Source organism: Esox lucius, chromosome 16 (assembly GCF_011004845.1).
Source record: "Esox lucius isolate fEsoLuc1 chromosome 16, fEsoLuc1.pri, whole genome shotgun sequence".
NCBI lineage: Eukaryota > Metazoa > Chordata > Actinopteri > Esociformes > Esocidae > Esox > Esox lucius.
In genome coordinates this window covers 12638333-12653324 of record NC_047584.1, presented here as the reverse complement: position 1 = coordinate 12653324, position 14992 = coordinate 12638333, and the positions used below count along the sequence as shown (strand labels likewise).

General features: G+C 48.3%; 2 protein-coding genes across 3 annotated transcripts in view; one reads left to right on the top strand and one right to left on the bottom strand.

Annotated features, from left to right (window-relative positions):
* The window catches only part of kcnh3 (potassium voltage-gated channel, subfamily H (eag-related), member 3), a 114615-nt gene extending 110695 nt beyond the window's left edge, over positions 1-3920 (top strand). The window contains exons 12-15 of the mRNA XM_010880027.5: positions 288-544; positions 1096-1193; positions 1279-1331; positions 1456-3920. Coding sequence (XP_010878329.3) covers positions 288-544; positions 1096-1193; positions 1279-1331; positions 1456-2343 — 1296 coding nt within the window. The 3' untranslated portion in view covers positions 2344-3920. The remainder of the gene's footprint in view (positions 1-287; positions 545-1095; positions 1194-1278; positions 1332-1455) is intronic.
* Positions 3837-14962, bottom strand: armc8 (armadillo repeat containing 8). 2 transcript variants are annotated; one of them, XM_013137840.4, is made up of 23 exons: positions 14863-14962; positions 14661-14772; positions 13469-13545; positions 11939-12010; positions 11710-11852; positions 11527-11624; positions 11102-11194; positions 10757-10837; positions 10416-10491; positions 10108-10198; positions 9909-9969; positions 9608-9808; positions 9398-9493; positions 9230-9312; positions 9050-9131; positions 8853-8939; positions 8667-8759; positions 7224-7373; positions 7030-7125; positions 6769-6864; positions 5735-5828; positions 5371-5464; positions 3837-5274 (listed from the first exon to the last, which is right to left on the bottom strand). In XM_013137840.4, exons 2-23 carry the CDS (start codon positions 14703-14705, stop codon positions 5241-5243), a joined length of 2043 nt encoding a protein of 680 aa, XP_012993294.1. In that variant the 5' UTR covers positions 14706-14772; positions 14863-14962; the 3' UTR covers positions 3837-5240. The 2 variants fall into 2 exon arrangements, with proteins under 2 accessions (XP_012993294.1, XP_012993295.1); XM_013137841.4 differs by lacking the exon at positions 14863-14962 and having other exon boundaries at positions 5756-5828; positions 14661-14807.
* Between the last annotated feature and the right edge of the window lie 30 nt (positions 14963-14992).

Sequence of the window (14992 nt, the reverse complement as noted above, 5' to 3'; positions counted from 1 at the left end):
GCCCAACAGCAGAGAAAGGGACAGACAGGAAGGGAGGCTATCACTCCCCAATCATGAGCAGTGTGGTACACAACTTCCTCCCCCTGGTTCTCTGGTGTTACTGCACCTCCAGGATCTTCCATCGTCCTGGTCTCTGGTCTGAAAAACACCACCACAGCCTTCCCTGCTCCCAAACCCTGTGGGCTTGTATTTCATGTAGCTTAAACCACCAACCTTCTTAAATGTACCCTTTAGTCATCAATACCTACCAATTTCTCACTCTCCCTTCCCTCTGCCCAACCCCCCAGGTGGACTGGGAGAGTAACGGAGGCCTGGTGAAGAAGCTTCCGTCCATAAAGGAGGATGAGGAGGTCGACGAGGACCAGATCTCGGTGATGCGTTCCCCGCGCTCCCCTCTCCGCCTGACGAGAGGTCTCAGCTCGCCCCTGCGCTCCCCCCTGCTGCCCCCGCGCCCCTTCCGCCCCCCCTCAGAGCACACCCGCCCCGCCACCCTGCAGATACCAGTGGTTAGCTTCACCAGTGCCCCATCAGACCTTAGCCCCAGGTAGGACTTCCTTTTCGTTTTAAAATCATACATTCAGGGACACAAAGGCTGGCAACATTTCTTACCAGGCAAATTGAACGCCAGAATCTGTGCAGAGTTTAAATGATCTAGTTTAAAGGCGAACAGACGATGCCATCCCTGTCCGAGTCTGCTCTCATGTCTGTTTTGCAGTGGCCATCGGAGGAACTTCAGAAACACAATGAACTCTTTAATCTTGTTGCCGGTCTGGTTGCTATGGCAACTGGCGGACGTTATTGCGTCCTGGCAAGGGAACTGTGGCTTTCGCTCCATACAAGGTGGCAGCTCTGTGCGTGTGCATGTGTATGTCTGTGCGCGTGCGTGCGGCCTGCAAGCCCTAAATAAGAAGCCCAACTAGAACATTTGTTCAATGGGGCGGCAGATAATATGCTGGAGTACACACCTGTGAAGTCAGGAGAGGAAAAGATCAAGTTGTACAGTAGAGGAGATGTAGGAGAGACGAGGGACAGGGAAGGGAACTCGACTTCCTCCCCTCCTCTCTGACAGGTGTCCCCCTCTCACCGCGTTTCTAGGTTCGTGGATGGTATCGAGACGGAGACTGCCAACTCATCCCATAGGTTTGATTTTAGCTCCAGTTCGCCACACAGTGATCCACTGTCCCCAGGACCAGGTAATCCAATCTGTTCTCCATCTGCTGCTGTTCTCCCCATATGCATCGTAACCATCAACTTCATGACATGTCTCCGTTTGTGCAGGGATTCTGGACCAATCAGAGATCAAAAAAAGTGTGTCCAAGCTGAGCGATGAGGTTAGTGGCACAAGCTGGTCAACTGCAATCACAGTTATCAATCGTAAGCACCAGGAAAACACCTGGCTTGAAATCTTAACATAACCCAGTGTCAGTTACACTCATGTACCCGTCTTGTCGACAGATAAGCAGTCTCTCCCAGCAAGTCTCTCAGCTTAGCCAGGAGCTACAGGAAATGACCCGCCTGCTCCGGCCACTTCTCCTAGTGACACCTCAGCCAATCCTGACGGCCATCCCACCCATCCTGACTCCACCCCGCAGCAGTGCCAGCCAACCGCCCTCCAGCATATCACTGGCGGTCTCACCGGTGGTCCTGACCTGCTCCCCAAAGCCCCAACCCAAGAGGACACATTCCTGCTCTCTGCTGGACATCGACAGTGCCGACACCAAGAGCGGGAGCCTGGCAACTTGCCTCCTACCCACCCCACCTCTAGCCCCGTCCCAGGCCAACACCCAGTCTCCATCCAGAGGGACAGGTTCCAAGGAAGTGCCCACCTCCTACCCCCCTTCCCCTGGGATGGGAGACAGAGATGTGCCCCACCAACTCTCCAATGGTTCAAACCACTCCAAACCCCTGACGTCTAGCAACGGGTTCTTCCCCTCTGCCCAGGAGCAACCCGCGTTGACCTCTCACGCCCCGTCCCTCTGCTCTCCCTGTCAGGGCCCCCATCCCTCCAGACCCAGCAGTCACAGTAGCCACAGCAGGAGTCTGCTCCCCCCGCCCCTCTCCCATTGCTCCGCTCCCCCGTCACTCAGCTCCTCGCCCGGAGACCGTAGGTCGAAGGTAGTCAGCCCCTCATCCTTGTCCACACCCCTCACGTCTCCCCGGTCCCGTCCACACACCTCGTCCCTCCCCTTTGGCCCGTTCTCCCCGGACTCTCCGAGGGGGGAGACGCAGGGGGGAACCGGTCTGGAGGCACCCCACCTGGAGATGCAGGAGTGGGGAGGTGACGGATGCTCCCCTGCGCTGGAACACATCAGCTACATCGACGAAGAAGGGCCGGCTCTGTGACAGTGGCCAGTCAACCGCCGGAGGATCAGAGAAGAGGTGGATGAAGACACATGAAACCGACAAACCGTGAGATGGTCACCTGACCGTAGGAACTCCAGGTGGAAAGGAAACGCGTTGCTGAAAAATAAAGAGTAGCACGACACCAAATCTCACGGTATTCTGATCAGGTGCTCTCTTGTTAAAGCCACACATGCCCCTCTGTCTGTGGACTTCACATCAGAAGTGTAATAAATGTTCATCCGTCCATATTGTCCCCCCACCACCACAGAGAGCATGTGGCTCTGTTCCCAACCGCCCACCCCATCATGACATAGGGAATGTAACCTTCTATCCTCCAGCCTCTGTTGGGTGGATCAGCATCACACTGTATATTGCTTGGACAGCACCACAGCATTTACTTCAACATAACATCCTTATGAGTTCTGCTTTGAATCCAAGACGTGTTTCTGTGCTACTTGTTACACGGGATGGGGGTGATTTGTAACTTTTGGATGGCCCCTTTAGATGGTCTCCACGAAGTTCACACACATTTACACTGTGGTCTCCAGACACCCTGAAGGGGTTGACCTTTGGCCTACACAGTAGGGTCTGTACACCGTGGTTTCCCTCCAACAGGTCATATTCAACACAAGACAATCAGAGAGCTTACAAAAGGCATGGAACCCACCTGAACACGAAGACAATATTACAGTAGATATGACGAGGGAGGTGAGAGAGGGAGCCGGCGTGCCAAAGACAGGCTTGGATTAGGTTTCGGAAGGCCGTGCAAATTAGGGGATTAGGGGAATATCCAGTAGGTATATGGGGGGAAAGTATACTGCGAGATTGTACAGTAGATGTCCCCCATCAAACCAAACGTTAGCCATCCAGCCATTCGTGCCTTCTCCTCCCACCACACTAGTTACACACACATCATATAGCACATATCCATCCGAAGCTGGGGATTCCGTTGCGATTTACAAGCCATTGACTATTCAATTATGAAACATTGCACTTTTATTTTGAAGAGTAAGCTATTTTTTATGTATTTATTTGTTTATAAACTGTATATTCAGGCAATATCTTGTCCAAACCTTTCAGTCTGTCGCAAGTAGTTCAACCAGACATCTCGGCTTCATGTCAAAGCCGATGTGCACCGACACCCCAGCCATGTGCCCCGCTGTAACGTGTAACCCACGAGTTGAGCATCAACCTCTGGGTGACAGACACAGAACGCTCAGGCACGGCTAGTGGCCAGAACAGTAGTTCTACTAGCATCGGGGGAGGGAGGGTGGGGTCTAATAAAGACAGCCGGCATCAGACACTAGTTTCTATTTTCTGTAACAGGTTTAGGGCGAGGATGTGTGTGGGTGAGCAAGAGGCGGAGCCACGGGTGGGAAAAAACAGGGGCGGGGTTGTTAAATGCATGTCACAGCTAACTGCATGGAGAATGCGCCTGCTTTCTGAACCAGGGGAGAGGGAGGTGGGTGAATGTTTGATGCCAGACACTTGGCCAGGCTTCAGATGTATTTTATTAACTGTTACCAACTTTACCAGAAATACAAGAATAAACAAAGTGTTGTTTTTTTTTTATACGAGCCAGGCTCCTGTGATGCTTTGGACCTGAATTATAGTCTGTGATGAGTGGTGTCATGTTCAAAGGTATGCTACCTTCCAATTCCAAGTTGATTCAAACCACGTGGGACAACATATGCAACGCCTTTTCAGGCTACTAACGTTCCCCACATTGATCAATACCTGGCCTGTTTCTTCACACCTCAACACGTTGCCCAACAAAAACACAGTACTAACTGATGAAATCCATCTTTCAGGTCTGCATATATTTCAGTGGTAACATCAGAGCCTCAATAAGGTTTGACATTTCAGGGAAAAGTCTAGAAAATTCTGGTGTTACAAATCAAATGGCTTAATAACATTTTGCATTTTATCCTATGTCAAGGATCCATGGTAATACCTACTGGAAGGTTAACAAACCAGACTGTCAGGGACATGAACTGGAAGTATTAGTACCCCGTTAAGGCCAGTTTCCTAACCCCGATCAAACCTGGTCCTGGACTAATGTTTTGCTCAATGGAGATTCTCCATTGAAAGTGCTTTTTAGTCCAGGTCTAAACTCAATTTGGGTCTGTGAAATCAGCCCGTATTTCCAGTCCGTCTTCTTCAAAATGACCACAGAATCCTGTCATAGATCCTCTGTTGACGTCATAACAAACCACACTGAACAAGAGACCAAGGATTAGACGGAGCAAAAAAACTGAGGAAAGGGAAAAATCCCAAAAATATATTTATATGTTTATATTTATATATATTTACGAGGTATGTAGCCACAAAAAAAAAAAAAAAACACCAAAACGTCTAAATGACCAGTCTTGCATCCTCTCATGACAAACGCCCTCTTAAAAATAACAATAATCATAATACCAATAATTCATAATTAGACAAATAAAACCAAAAGGAAGCAATGCTCCCACAACCCCGCCCTCTTGGCGAGCTCTTTGTCCTTTGTGCTCCGTGAAGTCTCTGTTCAGTCTACTCAGTAGGGAGTCCAAAAGCACCAAGGCCTCCTGTCCACAAGGTGGCTGCTGATAATCCTCGTCATTCACATCAAATCCCAGAAACAAAACCTAAATCACCGCCCACCTTGGCATTGGAAATGAATGGATCCTAACTCAGCCTCCCATAACCATTGGTGTGCAGCAAGTGCCGGTTTCCCGTCCAACCTCTAGTCACTGGGCCCGGTTTGGGCCCGCCGCTTCCATTCAAAAGGTGTCTTTGTGCAACAAAAGGAAAGGGTGAAGGTTAAACTAAAGGAGAAGGATGGCGGCAGGCAGATGTCCTCCTGGCAGTCAACAGGTAGTTGTGTTGTTAGCAACAACATCAACTCCGCTGCGGTGGGGTCACGCCAGATACTGCTGCATCGCTGTCTTTGCCCTGAGAGAGACAGACAGTCCGTTCACTATCCGGCAACACCGTTTGAGGGTCAGGAGGTAGCGAGAGATTGAAAGAGCGTGCGTGTTAGCGTCTCACCTGTCACAGAGGTTGGGATCCGAAGCCTGGGTGAGTTTGTGCAGGATATCCACAAAGCCCAACTCCCTCAACTTGTCCTGGCGTTCTTGGGAACCTGAGCAGAGGCATACGTGGGAGTGTTAGGAGGACGGACGTCAAATTGGATCGTAGATAGAAACCAGGGATTCGGAGCGGCAATGTGTTAGCGCAGCGAATGCTACTTACCGCGCTTTATCACGTCAACGAATGCTACATACCGCGCTTGATCGCATCTGCGGCTCAGGTTCATTAACTATCAAACTGTCCTCTACGTCCATGACTAGCGGGAGCCCTAGCTAACCTGCGCCCACTATTTAACCCCCCCCCCCCCTCAGCATGTGACAACCTGTCATGGCATCGGCCTCACCGTCCTCCTCGTTCCAGATTAGGTTGGAGATGCAGAACGTGGCAGCCAGCTGGAGCTTCACGTTAGAGTGACCCTGAGAGGACATCAGCAAGAAATGGCCTCAGTATTTGCTTTAGGGTGTGACCATCATGTATGCAAAGCAGAGGTGTAAAAAGTACAAAGTAAAAGTACTCAACTGGGTTCGGCTGTGTTCACCACTTTTGGGAAGTATCTAATTAAGATCTAAATAATCAGGTAAAGGGAGTTCAAAACTAACTAGTGATCAATTAAATAAAAAGGAAGAGTGTAAATTATCAATTAAGGACACTGATGAGTTATGAACTCTGTTTACATGGTCATTTAACCCTTCTTTAGGAACTTCCCAAAACTGGTGAACACAGCCGAGTACTTCTACTTTTTGCATCAGGGGTGTAAAAAGTACAGAGATATCCGGCTAACAGGTTCTAAAGAAAAGTTTCCACAATGTAATACTGCTGATAATGTCATTCAGTCAAAAGAAGTGACATGCTTTATAAGGACATCCATGCTAATCCTTTTTTACATGAACAGGGACTGTAATACATTCAGAAAATTGCCAACATATTTTTTCAGAGATTGAACATTTGTTTGTATTCGAAAAACAAAAAAGAGGCATACTAATGACTCACTGTTCAGGAAGGCTATTTTTGCCGGTACCTGCGCATTCACAGATATACAAATACACAGCTGGAACGGCAATGATGGCGATTAAGGTGGTGACTAATCATTCAAAAGACTGCTCTGGAAAGTAGGTGCTGTAAGCAGCGTACGCTGCCTTCAATTCTGACCTTGCTGTGATTAAAATTACTCTAGTCAGGTGTTTACATGTCACTTTTAGAATGGGCCAATTGCCACAATAAGTTTAACGTCAACTGACATGTAGCGTAGATCAAAACATACTCATAGATACAAGATAAAGTTTGGCAACGGTTCGGTTAGACTGGTGCTAGACTTATCGGTAATTAGGTAGCGTGGCTAATGAAGGAAAAGACTACCATGTAATATTTGATTTTCTGCAGAATGTCATCGTTGGTCATGAGGAGTTCCTTGGCTGTGTTGCCGTCGGCGATGTTGGCTAGAATGCAGAGTGTCTGAAACGGAGACAGCAGTTAGTGACACCGTGATTCAGACAGTCTTTCCGCCGATCATCTTGGCTCAGAGCGGGGACAACGCCATAGTGACATTATGGCATTCATTCTGGTAGATTATAAGGTGATCTTAGTCTTCTTCTTGGTACAGTGTTGAGGGGGACATACCTGCTCCTTGACCTCAATGCTGTGGTCTCCTTCCAGGATCAGAGTGACGGCCTGCAGGATCTGCTTCCCATGGGAACTCATGATCTGGTCTATATGCTGACAGAGAGAGTTTAGAGGTTCAGTCTCTATGCCTGCCAGTCAATCAGCAGAGTCAGTTGGTTACTAGGGACAGTCTGTTTGCATGCCAGTCTTACAGGTCTCGTGGAGAGCAGGTTCCGTAGCAGCCCCAGGGTCTTCATCAGAACATTAGTGTCAGGATCAGAGAGCAGACGGAAGAGCTGCTCCGTCCCCAACGCTCTCACAATTTCACCCTTCACCTTCTGGTCTGCCTGGAACGCCATATTCTAGACCCACAGTCAGACACAGGTTAGACAGATGCCTTCTAGACCCACAGTCAGACACAGGTTAGACAGATGCCTTCTAGACCCACAGTCAGACACAGGTTAGACAGGTGCCTTCTAGACCCACAGTCAGACACAGGTTAGACAGATGCCTTCTAGACCCACAGTCAGACACAGGTTAGACAGATGCCTTCTAGACCCACAGAAACACACAGGTTAGACAGATGCCTTCTAGACCCACAGAAACACACAGGTTAGACAGATGCCTTCTAGACCCACAGAAACACACAGGTTAGACAGATGCCTTCTAGACCCACAGAAACACACAGGTTAGACAGGTGCCTTCTAGACCCACAGTCAGACACAGGTTAGACAGATGCCTTCTAGACCCACAGAAACACACAGGTTAGACAGATGCCTTCTAGACCCACAGAAACACACAGGTTAGACAGATGCCTTCTAGACCCACAGTCAGACACAGGTTAGACAGATGCCTTCTAGACCCACAGTCAGACACAGGTTAGACAGATGCCTTCTAGACCCACAGTCAGACACAGGTTAGACAGGTGCCTTCTAGACCCACAGTCAAACACGAGTTAGACAGGTGCCTTCTAGACCCACAGTCAGACACAGGTTAGACAGATGCCTTCTAGACCCACAGTCAGACACAGGTTAGACAGATGCCTTCTAGACCCACAGTCAGACACAGGTTAGACAGATGCCTTCTAGACCCACAGTCAGACACAGGTTAGACAGGTGCCTTCTAGACCCACAGTCAGACACGAGTTAGACAGGTGCCTTCTAGACCCACAGTCAGACACGAGTTAGACAGGTGCCTTCTAGACCCACAGTCAGACACGGGTTAGACAGATGCCTTCTAGACCCACAGTCAGACACAGGTTAGACAGATGCCTTCTAGACCCACAGAAACACACAGGTTAGACAGATGCCTTCTAGACCCACAGAAACACACAGGTTAGACAGATGCCTTCTAGACCCACAGAAACACACAGGTTAGACAGATGCCTTCTAGACCCACAGTCAGACACAGGTTAGACAGATGCCTTCTAGACCCACAGTCAGACACAGGTTAGACAGATGCCTTCTAGACCCACAGTCAGACACGGGTTAGACAGATGCCTTCTAGACCCACAGTCAGACACAGGTTAGACAGATGCCTTCTAGACCCACAGTCAGACACAGGTTAGACAGATGCCTTCTAGACCCACAGAAACACACAGGTAAGCTTCTCTAAAGGCACAGAGCTTGACAGAGAGGGGTAAAGGACTGACTCACCATAAGAGCCCAGATCCCATTAACCCTCAGGGCTGGACTGTCACTCTGGGTCAGGCTGCATAGTAACTCGATCACCCCAGACTCCAGGATGGGCTATCACACAGGAGACACGATATATCACAGGTAAACAACCAAGCAGCCAATACTGAGATGGCCTAGGTAGCTAGCTAGGCAGCGGCGCCTCACCTCTTTGCTGGGGGAGAACTCCAGCAGCAGGTTGCATAGTGTTGACGAGGCCATGACCAACACCTCGTCTGGAGCGTTCTGTAATAACTAAAAGAGAAACACAACGGTCCCATCACCACCCCACAAACGGCCCTTCCCCTCACGGCTCAAACGCAACGGACAGAAGAGAAGCACAGCGTAGCTCCGAGCGGACCGACCTTCATTAAGGGCTTCCATACCGCGTGGTCGTGGAAACTAGTCCTCAGCTGCTGGACGGACCGGGAGAGGCTGTGAAGACACCTGGACAGAAGAGTCTGTATGAACACAGGGCTGACGTGTACACAAGCCTCTGTCCTTTAACAGGAAGACCCGCAGGGAAGCGGAGGTACGGCCTTTACCTGACGGCTGCCAGCCGCACCTTGATGCTGGACTCGGACAGGCCGCTGACTATCCTGTCCATCATGTTCTCCGTCTCCGTGATCTGAGGGGGAGGGTACACGTCATACGGTGCTCTCATTCGGGGGGGGGGGCAAGGTGCGCGTTCTCGTGCTGTCGCAGCAGCGTACCTTCTTGCGGATGTCTTCGTCGTTGGAGCCCAGCGAGGCGTACAGTCTGAAAGCGGCCTGCCTCAGCTCGTGGGCGTGTTTCAGGTCGTGATCCAACTGCGGACAAAGGAAATATTAGCTCACCGTCGAGGTCGAACCGTTGTTTATATTTTTATTGTTCGGGGTCTCCCAGTGAGAGAGCCCGGCTACGGTCCAGGCCCCGCGTCTCACCCTCTTGATGTCGGTGATGGCGCTGACGGAGCTGGGGTACTTGAAGTAGTCGGCCAGCATGGCCACCAGGTGGTCCGTGACGCTGGCGATCCTCTGCAGCTCCACGTCAGGCTCCATGAGGTAGGCCAGGGTCTCGGCCCCCTCCACGCGCTCCTCCAACAACCGCTCCTTGCTGCACATTCTCACCAGGCAGGGCAGGGTCTGCGCGCAGTGGAAACACACACACACAACGCTCTGACAACTGCGGCGCGGCGATAACGAGGTGTTGAATAAAAGCTCAGAGATAAAGAGGCGTGATCACCTTTAAGACAATGCAGCCGTCGTCAGTTCGGACGGCTCCAGCTCGACACATGTACGTCAGACTGGGGGGGGGGGGGGGCGGGGAGTCGTATTCAGAAAATAAAACCATTACTCCTGTATTATCCCACGCCACGCTAAATACTTCTGAAGGCACTCAGTGGAAGCACGCTCTCTGACAGATGGATGAACGAAACACTCACCACTTGGCGGCTGTCAGCTGCATTTCGACGGGCTGATCGCGTTGCATCATCCTGACAAATACCTGAGCGAGCAGCTCCCCGTCCACCAGCACTGACAACAGAACAGAGTGCCTTCGTGTTTACACTAGCTTCCGAATACTAGGTCAGCGTCTGACGACCTGCCTACTGCCACGTCGATATGGTCATGCCAATAATAGACCTCACGGGGTAAAAAAATAGAACTGGCAGTTGTCCCAGAGAAGGCGCAAAATAAATATAGGTGCACATAAAAATGTGGGTACAGGAGAGAAATAAAGTGACCCTCTTACCATTAACTAGTGTCATGGAGACCTGAGTGTTCTCGTAGGCCAGAACCGAGAAGCATTTTAACGCCTGCATCCGTACCTATATGGGATGGGAGAGGCAAAGAATAACAGAGAACGAGGGAGGGAGTCAGACATGGGAACGTCACACAGAACCTTCCCTCCAAACAAGCTTCCCAAACCCACATCTCAAACCCTTCCTTTGAAGAATCCTCCATTTTAAAAGGGCTATTATCTTTCTTTACTGGAACAGATAAATGTACTTCATGTTTGTGACAGTAAGTGACTAAACTGTAATACAAAAGGATTCCTTGGTATGAGAGATAAGTAGCACTTTCAAACAGTACCTTATAGGAGGGAGAGATGAGCAGGGGAGCGATGTTCTGGATAGCCCCATGGTTGAACAGAACCGTCTGGTGCTCTGGAGTCTACAGACACACACACACACACACACACACACACACACAAGTAATTCCTCATAGAGCTTAAAAAGATAATACAAGCTGCTAAAAAGAAAATAAGTACTTGGATTCCTGCGCCATCTGCTGACCATTTTCAGCAACACAGCTGGAGTGAAAATATCATTCCAAAACATGTAGTATTGACAGAGAAACGACAACAATACTTAGCAGGCAATTACGGCTGAAAACAAAGGCGCCTGTAATGTACTGCTGGAGAGAAGCTGTACTGACCTTGCAGCAGTGGGAGAAGATCTGTGTGATGTATTCCTGTGTCCGCTGGGACCGACTCAACAGGGACATGAGGTGAGGGATCACAGTGGGGTCCTGACAGGAATAACACACACGATGACTGATAGACAATGGCATGCAGAAAACCCCACCCCCATACGGACGGTAGTTAGCATCAGATAGTGGGCGTGCAGCCAGCTGTACCCAAACCTCTCCTCGGGGACCTCCAGACTTCACACGTATTTGTCAGGATCTATACCTGACCTAGAACACTGACTGGTCAACTGATGATCTAAACCATGACGGGTGAATGGGATGAGGCAGCTCAGGGCTACAAACCAGGGGAGGGGTTTGAGAAACGAGCCATGGGCGAGTTGTCAATTTAACAGCGGACAGAATGACATCCAGTGGGAGGGGAATAGACTTACAGTGTAGAGCAGCTGTACTGGAGTGACAGGACTGATGAAGACTGTTCTGAGGCAGCGTAGACAAGCCTCAATGAAGATCAGGTCTGGACACAAGAGACCTGCAGAGACACAGAGGTGACAATAAGACACTGATACTTCCCCAGTGTCTGTGGTGTGCGTGTGTGTGCGCGTGTGTGTGTGGACCTTGGAGAAGGGCAGGGATGATGTGACAGTCCACCAGGGACTTGATGTTGTTCTCTGTTCCCATGGCCAGACTGCCTAACACAACCGCACATTCTGTCCTCAGCTCTGAGCTGGACGAACCCTGCTGAAGCAGGTACAGTAACCTACGGGGGGAGAGAGAGGAGACTGATTGGGGGTGCGGGTTGGAGAAGAAAAGTGACATGTGTGAGAGAGAGAGGAAGAGACATACCTGGGGACAGCTCCCAGGACAATAAGGTTGGCTTTCTGTTTGTTGTTCCCGATGACAGCATTCTTCATGTCACTGTAAACAGACCTCCAGACGGTTAATCTGATGTGGAGCTCACAAAAGCCAGAACATTGACAGAGTTCACCCACAGGATGAATCCTATCACCTACGCTAAATCAACACCCCCTCAAGACTAGGTCTAACACCCACAGGTTTAACTGAAAACCATCAGTGTTGCTTTGACAGGTTGGAATACTGATCATCACACACCAAGTATAAGCCAATATTAGAGCATATTTCAAATATTATGAGTAATACTACAGAAATCTAACTGCGGTTGGCCAACTGCCAATACCCTACAGATCTGAAGGCATGCGACAAAGACAGCAGCGCTAGTATTGCCTCCAAGGTCACACAGTGGTCTAAGGCTCTCTTCCCTAGCACCGAGGTAACACCAGTCTAGGTTCAAGCCTTCACTGTGTTGCTTGTTGACATGTGGCTGAAAAGCTCCTTGAATTACGCAATTCACCAGTGACGTCAATTTTACTTCACACAAATCCGCTGGGAGTACTTATGAAGAGACAAGGGCATAAACAATTGAATATAATGAAACTGGGAAAGGGAGAAAAAGTGGGTCAACTTTTTAAAAATAACTAGGAATAAATATTACCTCTATCTAGATGGAATCAAACAGCCAATAACCAATGTAGGCTAGTGGAAAAATACAGCTACACCAGGTAGCAATGCAGCCAGCAGTCTAAAACCGTAACCAGAGCCGGCCTCTGAGTTAAAAATAAAGATGAAAAGATGGTTGAATCCAAGACAGAGACTTTTGCAGAGTCACACTAGCCAGTGAACCATTCCATCACACATTCTGGCAGAGCTGCCGACATGTGGTGAACAATGTTTAGGACATCTATTCACAATAGATTCACAATATCTTATTGCCACTTAAGTACTGTGATAATGCTCTACTGGGAGGTACCGCTCAGTTCCGAGCCCTACCACACCATATTAACTGTGCTGAATGATCACACAAACACACTCGTTGTAGTATCAAAGTGACGACTGGCAATTTAGTACCCCAAAAAATACCTTAACCTAACATCAATAACCCAAACCTTAAACTCTAACCCTAAATCTGGTAAAGCTTAGTCAAAGTGAAGCCCGGCTAAATGTCCTCACTTTGAATGATTGTCCTTGTTTTACTAAAAAAAATGAAAACAAAAAGTAAAATAAAATGAGAAAACAAAAACACACACACGTGCCCACATTAAGGTGAAACAAATTAATCAGACAACTCCTTCCAGAGCACTAAGAGCTTCCTGCTGCAGATATCAAACTGACATAGGGACAGATCATGTGTCCCAAACCACAAGCTATTTATGAGGTTCTGATCAAAAGCAGTGCAATAAATTGAGAATGGGGTGCCATTTGAGATGCATCCAAATAGGAACAGACAGGACTAACAGTCAAGTATTTCCTGAGCATAGGCTACAACAAAACAAGGCAATGTGATTATTAAGTACTTACATGACTCCCTGCAGCACTTTCTGTGGGTCGGGGTCAAAAAGCCTGTCAACATAATGGCGACTGGTGGCTGTGACCTCCTGCATGGTGGAAAGACAACAATAATGATTCAGCACAGCCCTTCCTCATCATCCCACTTCTGAAACCAACATGCACAGTCAGCCGACGTAAACACGGCCAGAAGGAATCGCCCTCCAGAAATACTGATCAACAGGCAGTAGATTACTCGTCAAATCAGCAATGGCACGAGACGGCCCTACGACACTTGATCGCTTTGTTTATCATTGAAGGAGTAACCAGAACTTTCCCCACTACTCACTGGTCACGGATTTGCAAGGAACAGGGATGATATGTAAATACATTTTAGCGAATGCAGAAACAGGGTGAGGCAATTATGGGTACAACACTGTCGTTATCACAGATTTTGTGTTTATACAAAATCCAACATGAAAGCTTAAATTACACATTTCTTTTAAATTCAGTAAGTAGTACAGACTAAAAGGCGGCAAAATAAAACATGTTCTTAAGTCGGTCACACTCGACACTGACATATGGGGGCGTTTCCAGCATGTTAACTTCTAAAAACTCAAGCTATCTTGCTAACGGGTTAGCTTTATAAACCACGTAGTTAGCTGTGTGTTAAATAACTTGTTGAACCATAATACGCCAAATGTTAACTACACGGCTTTAAAAGGTTGAAAGTCTGTTCTCAGTCACAAACTGCCAACTATTTCCCCCTTAAGGAAAACTAGTCAAATGATGATGGCTACATAACTTAGCTAGTTAGCATTATAGCTAGACTAACTAAGGTTATGGAAAGCCAACTAGCCAACAGGCGAACTAGCTAGTTAGTAAGCGGTTGTCCAGTTAGCTTACTAGCATAAAATGATTTGTTTTTAATCATCACCATTGCAATACAGTAACTGTGTAGCTGTTAATTACAAACGGTTTGCCCGAAATTGTCACCACTTGCTATGGAGATAGCTAACCAACATACTCATTCCGTGTGACAGTCGGTAGAGCGCACTTGTTAGCTAGCTAACTATGCTGCAAGCCTGTGCTTCTGATAGCGAGCAGCAATTTCAGTGCATGTCCTCAAATCACACTGCTAGTATTGGTGGTTCACTATACAATTTTATTAAGAAATCAAAACAAAACCTAAGTATTTATAACATGGTATACGATGGGCACTCACAGATAACACGCTGATGCGGAGAGGGGCCTCCAACAAGCACGCCATCTCTCTTCCCCCTGTTGAGCGCCCCAATCCGAGCAGCACTTTCCAAACACTCCGCCCTCCACACCAGCTGCTCAGATTGAAACAAGTATTGAATATAGCTAGCTTAATCACGCAACACTTAAGAAGCAGAGTATTACATGAGTTCGGTGGAATTAACCTGCGTGTCTGTTGTATGTTTTAGGCGGAAATATTGTTTCATTTTCTAGTTTTTAAACATTATAGTTGAACGAATGTCAATTTGTGAATCATGGACATTCAGATATAATAACGCATATTTGAAAGCGGTG

What these genes read in the sequence shown, in the direction of transcription:
- armc8 (XM_013137840.4), bottom strand. Translation starts at nt 14,705, where the DNA reads ATGGCGTGCTTGTTGGAGGCCCCTCTCCGCATCAGCGTGTTATCT. An exon ending in TCCGCATCAGCGTGTTATCT is followed by an intron (nt 13,546 to 14,660) that starts GTGAGTGCCCAT and finishes TCCACCATGCAG; the next exon opens with GAGGTCACAGCCACCAGTCG. An exon ending in GTGCGGCTGGCAGCCGTCAG is followed by an intron (nt 9,132 to 9,229) that starts GTAAAGGCCGTA and finishes TCTTCTGTCCAG; the next exon opens with GTGTCTTCACAGCCTCTCCC.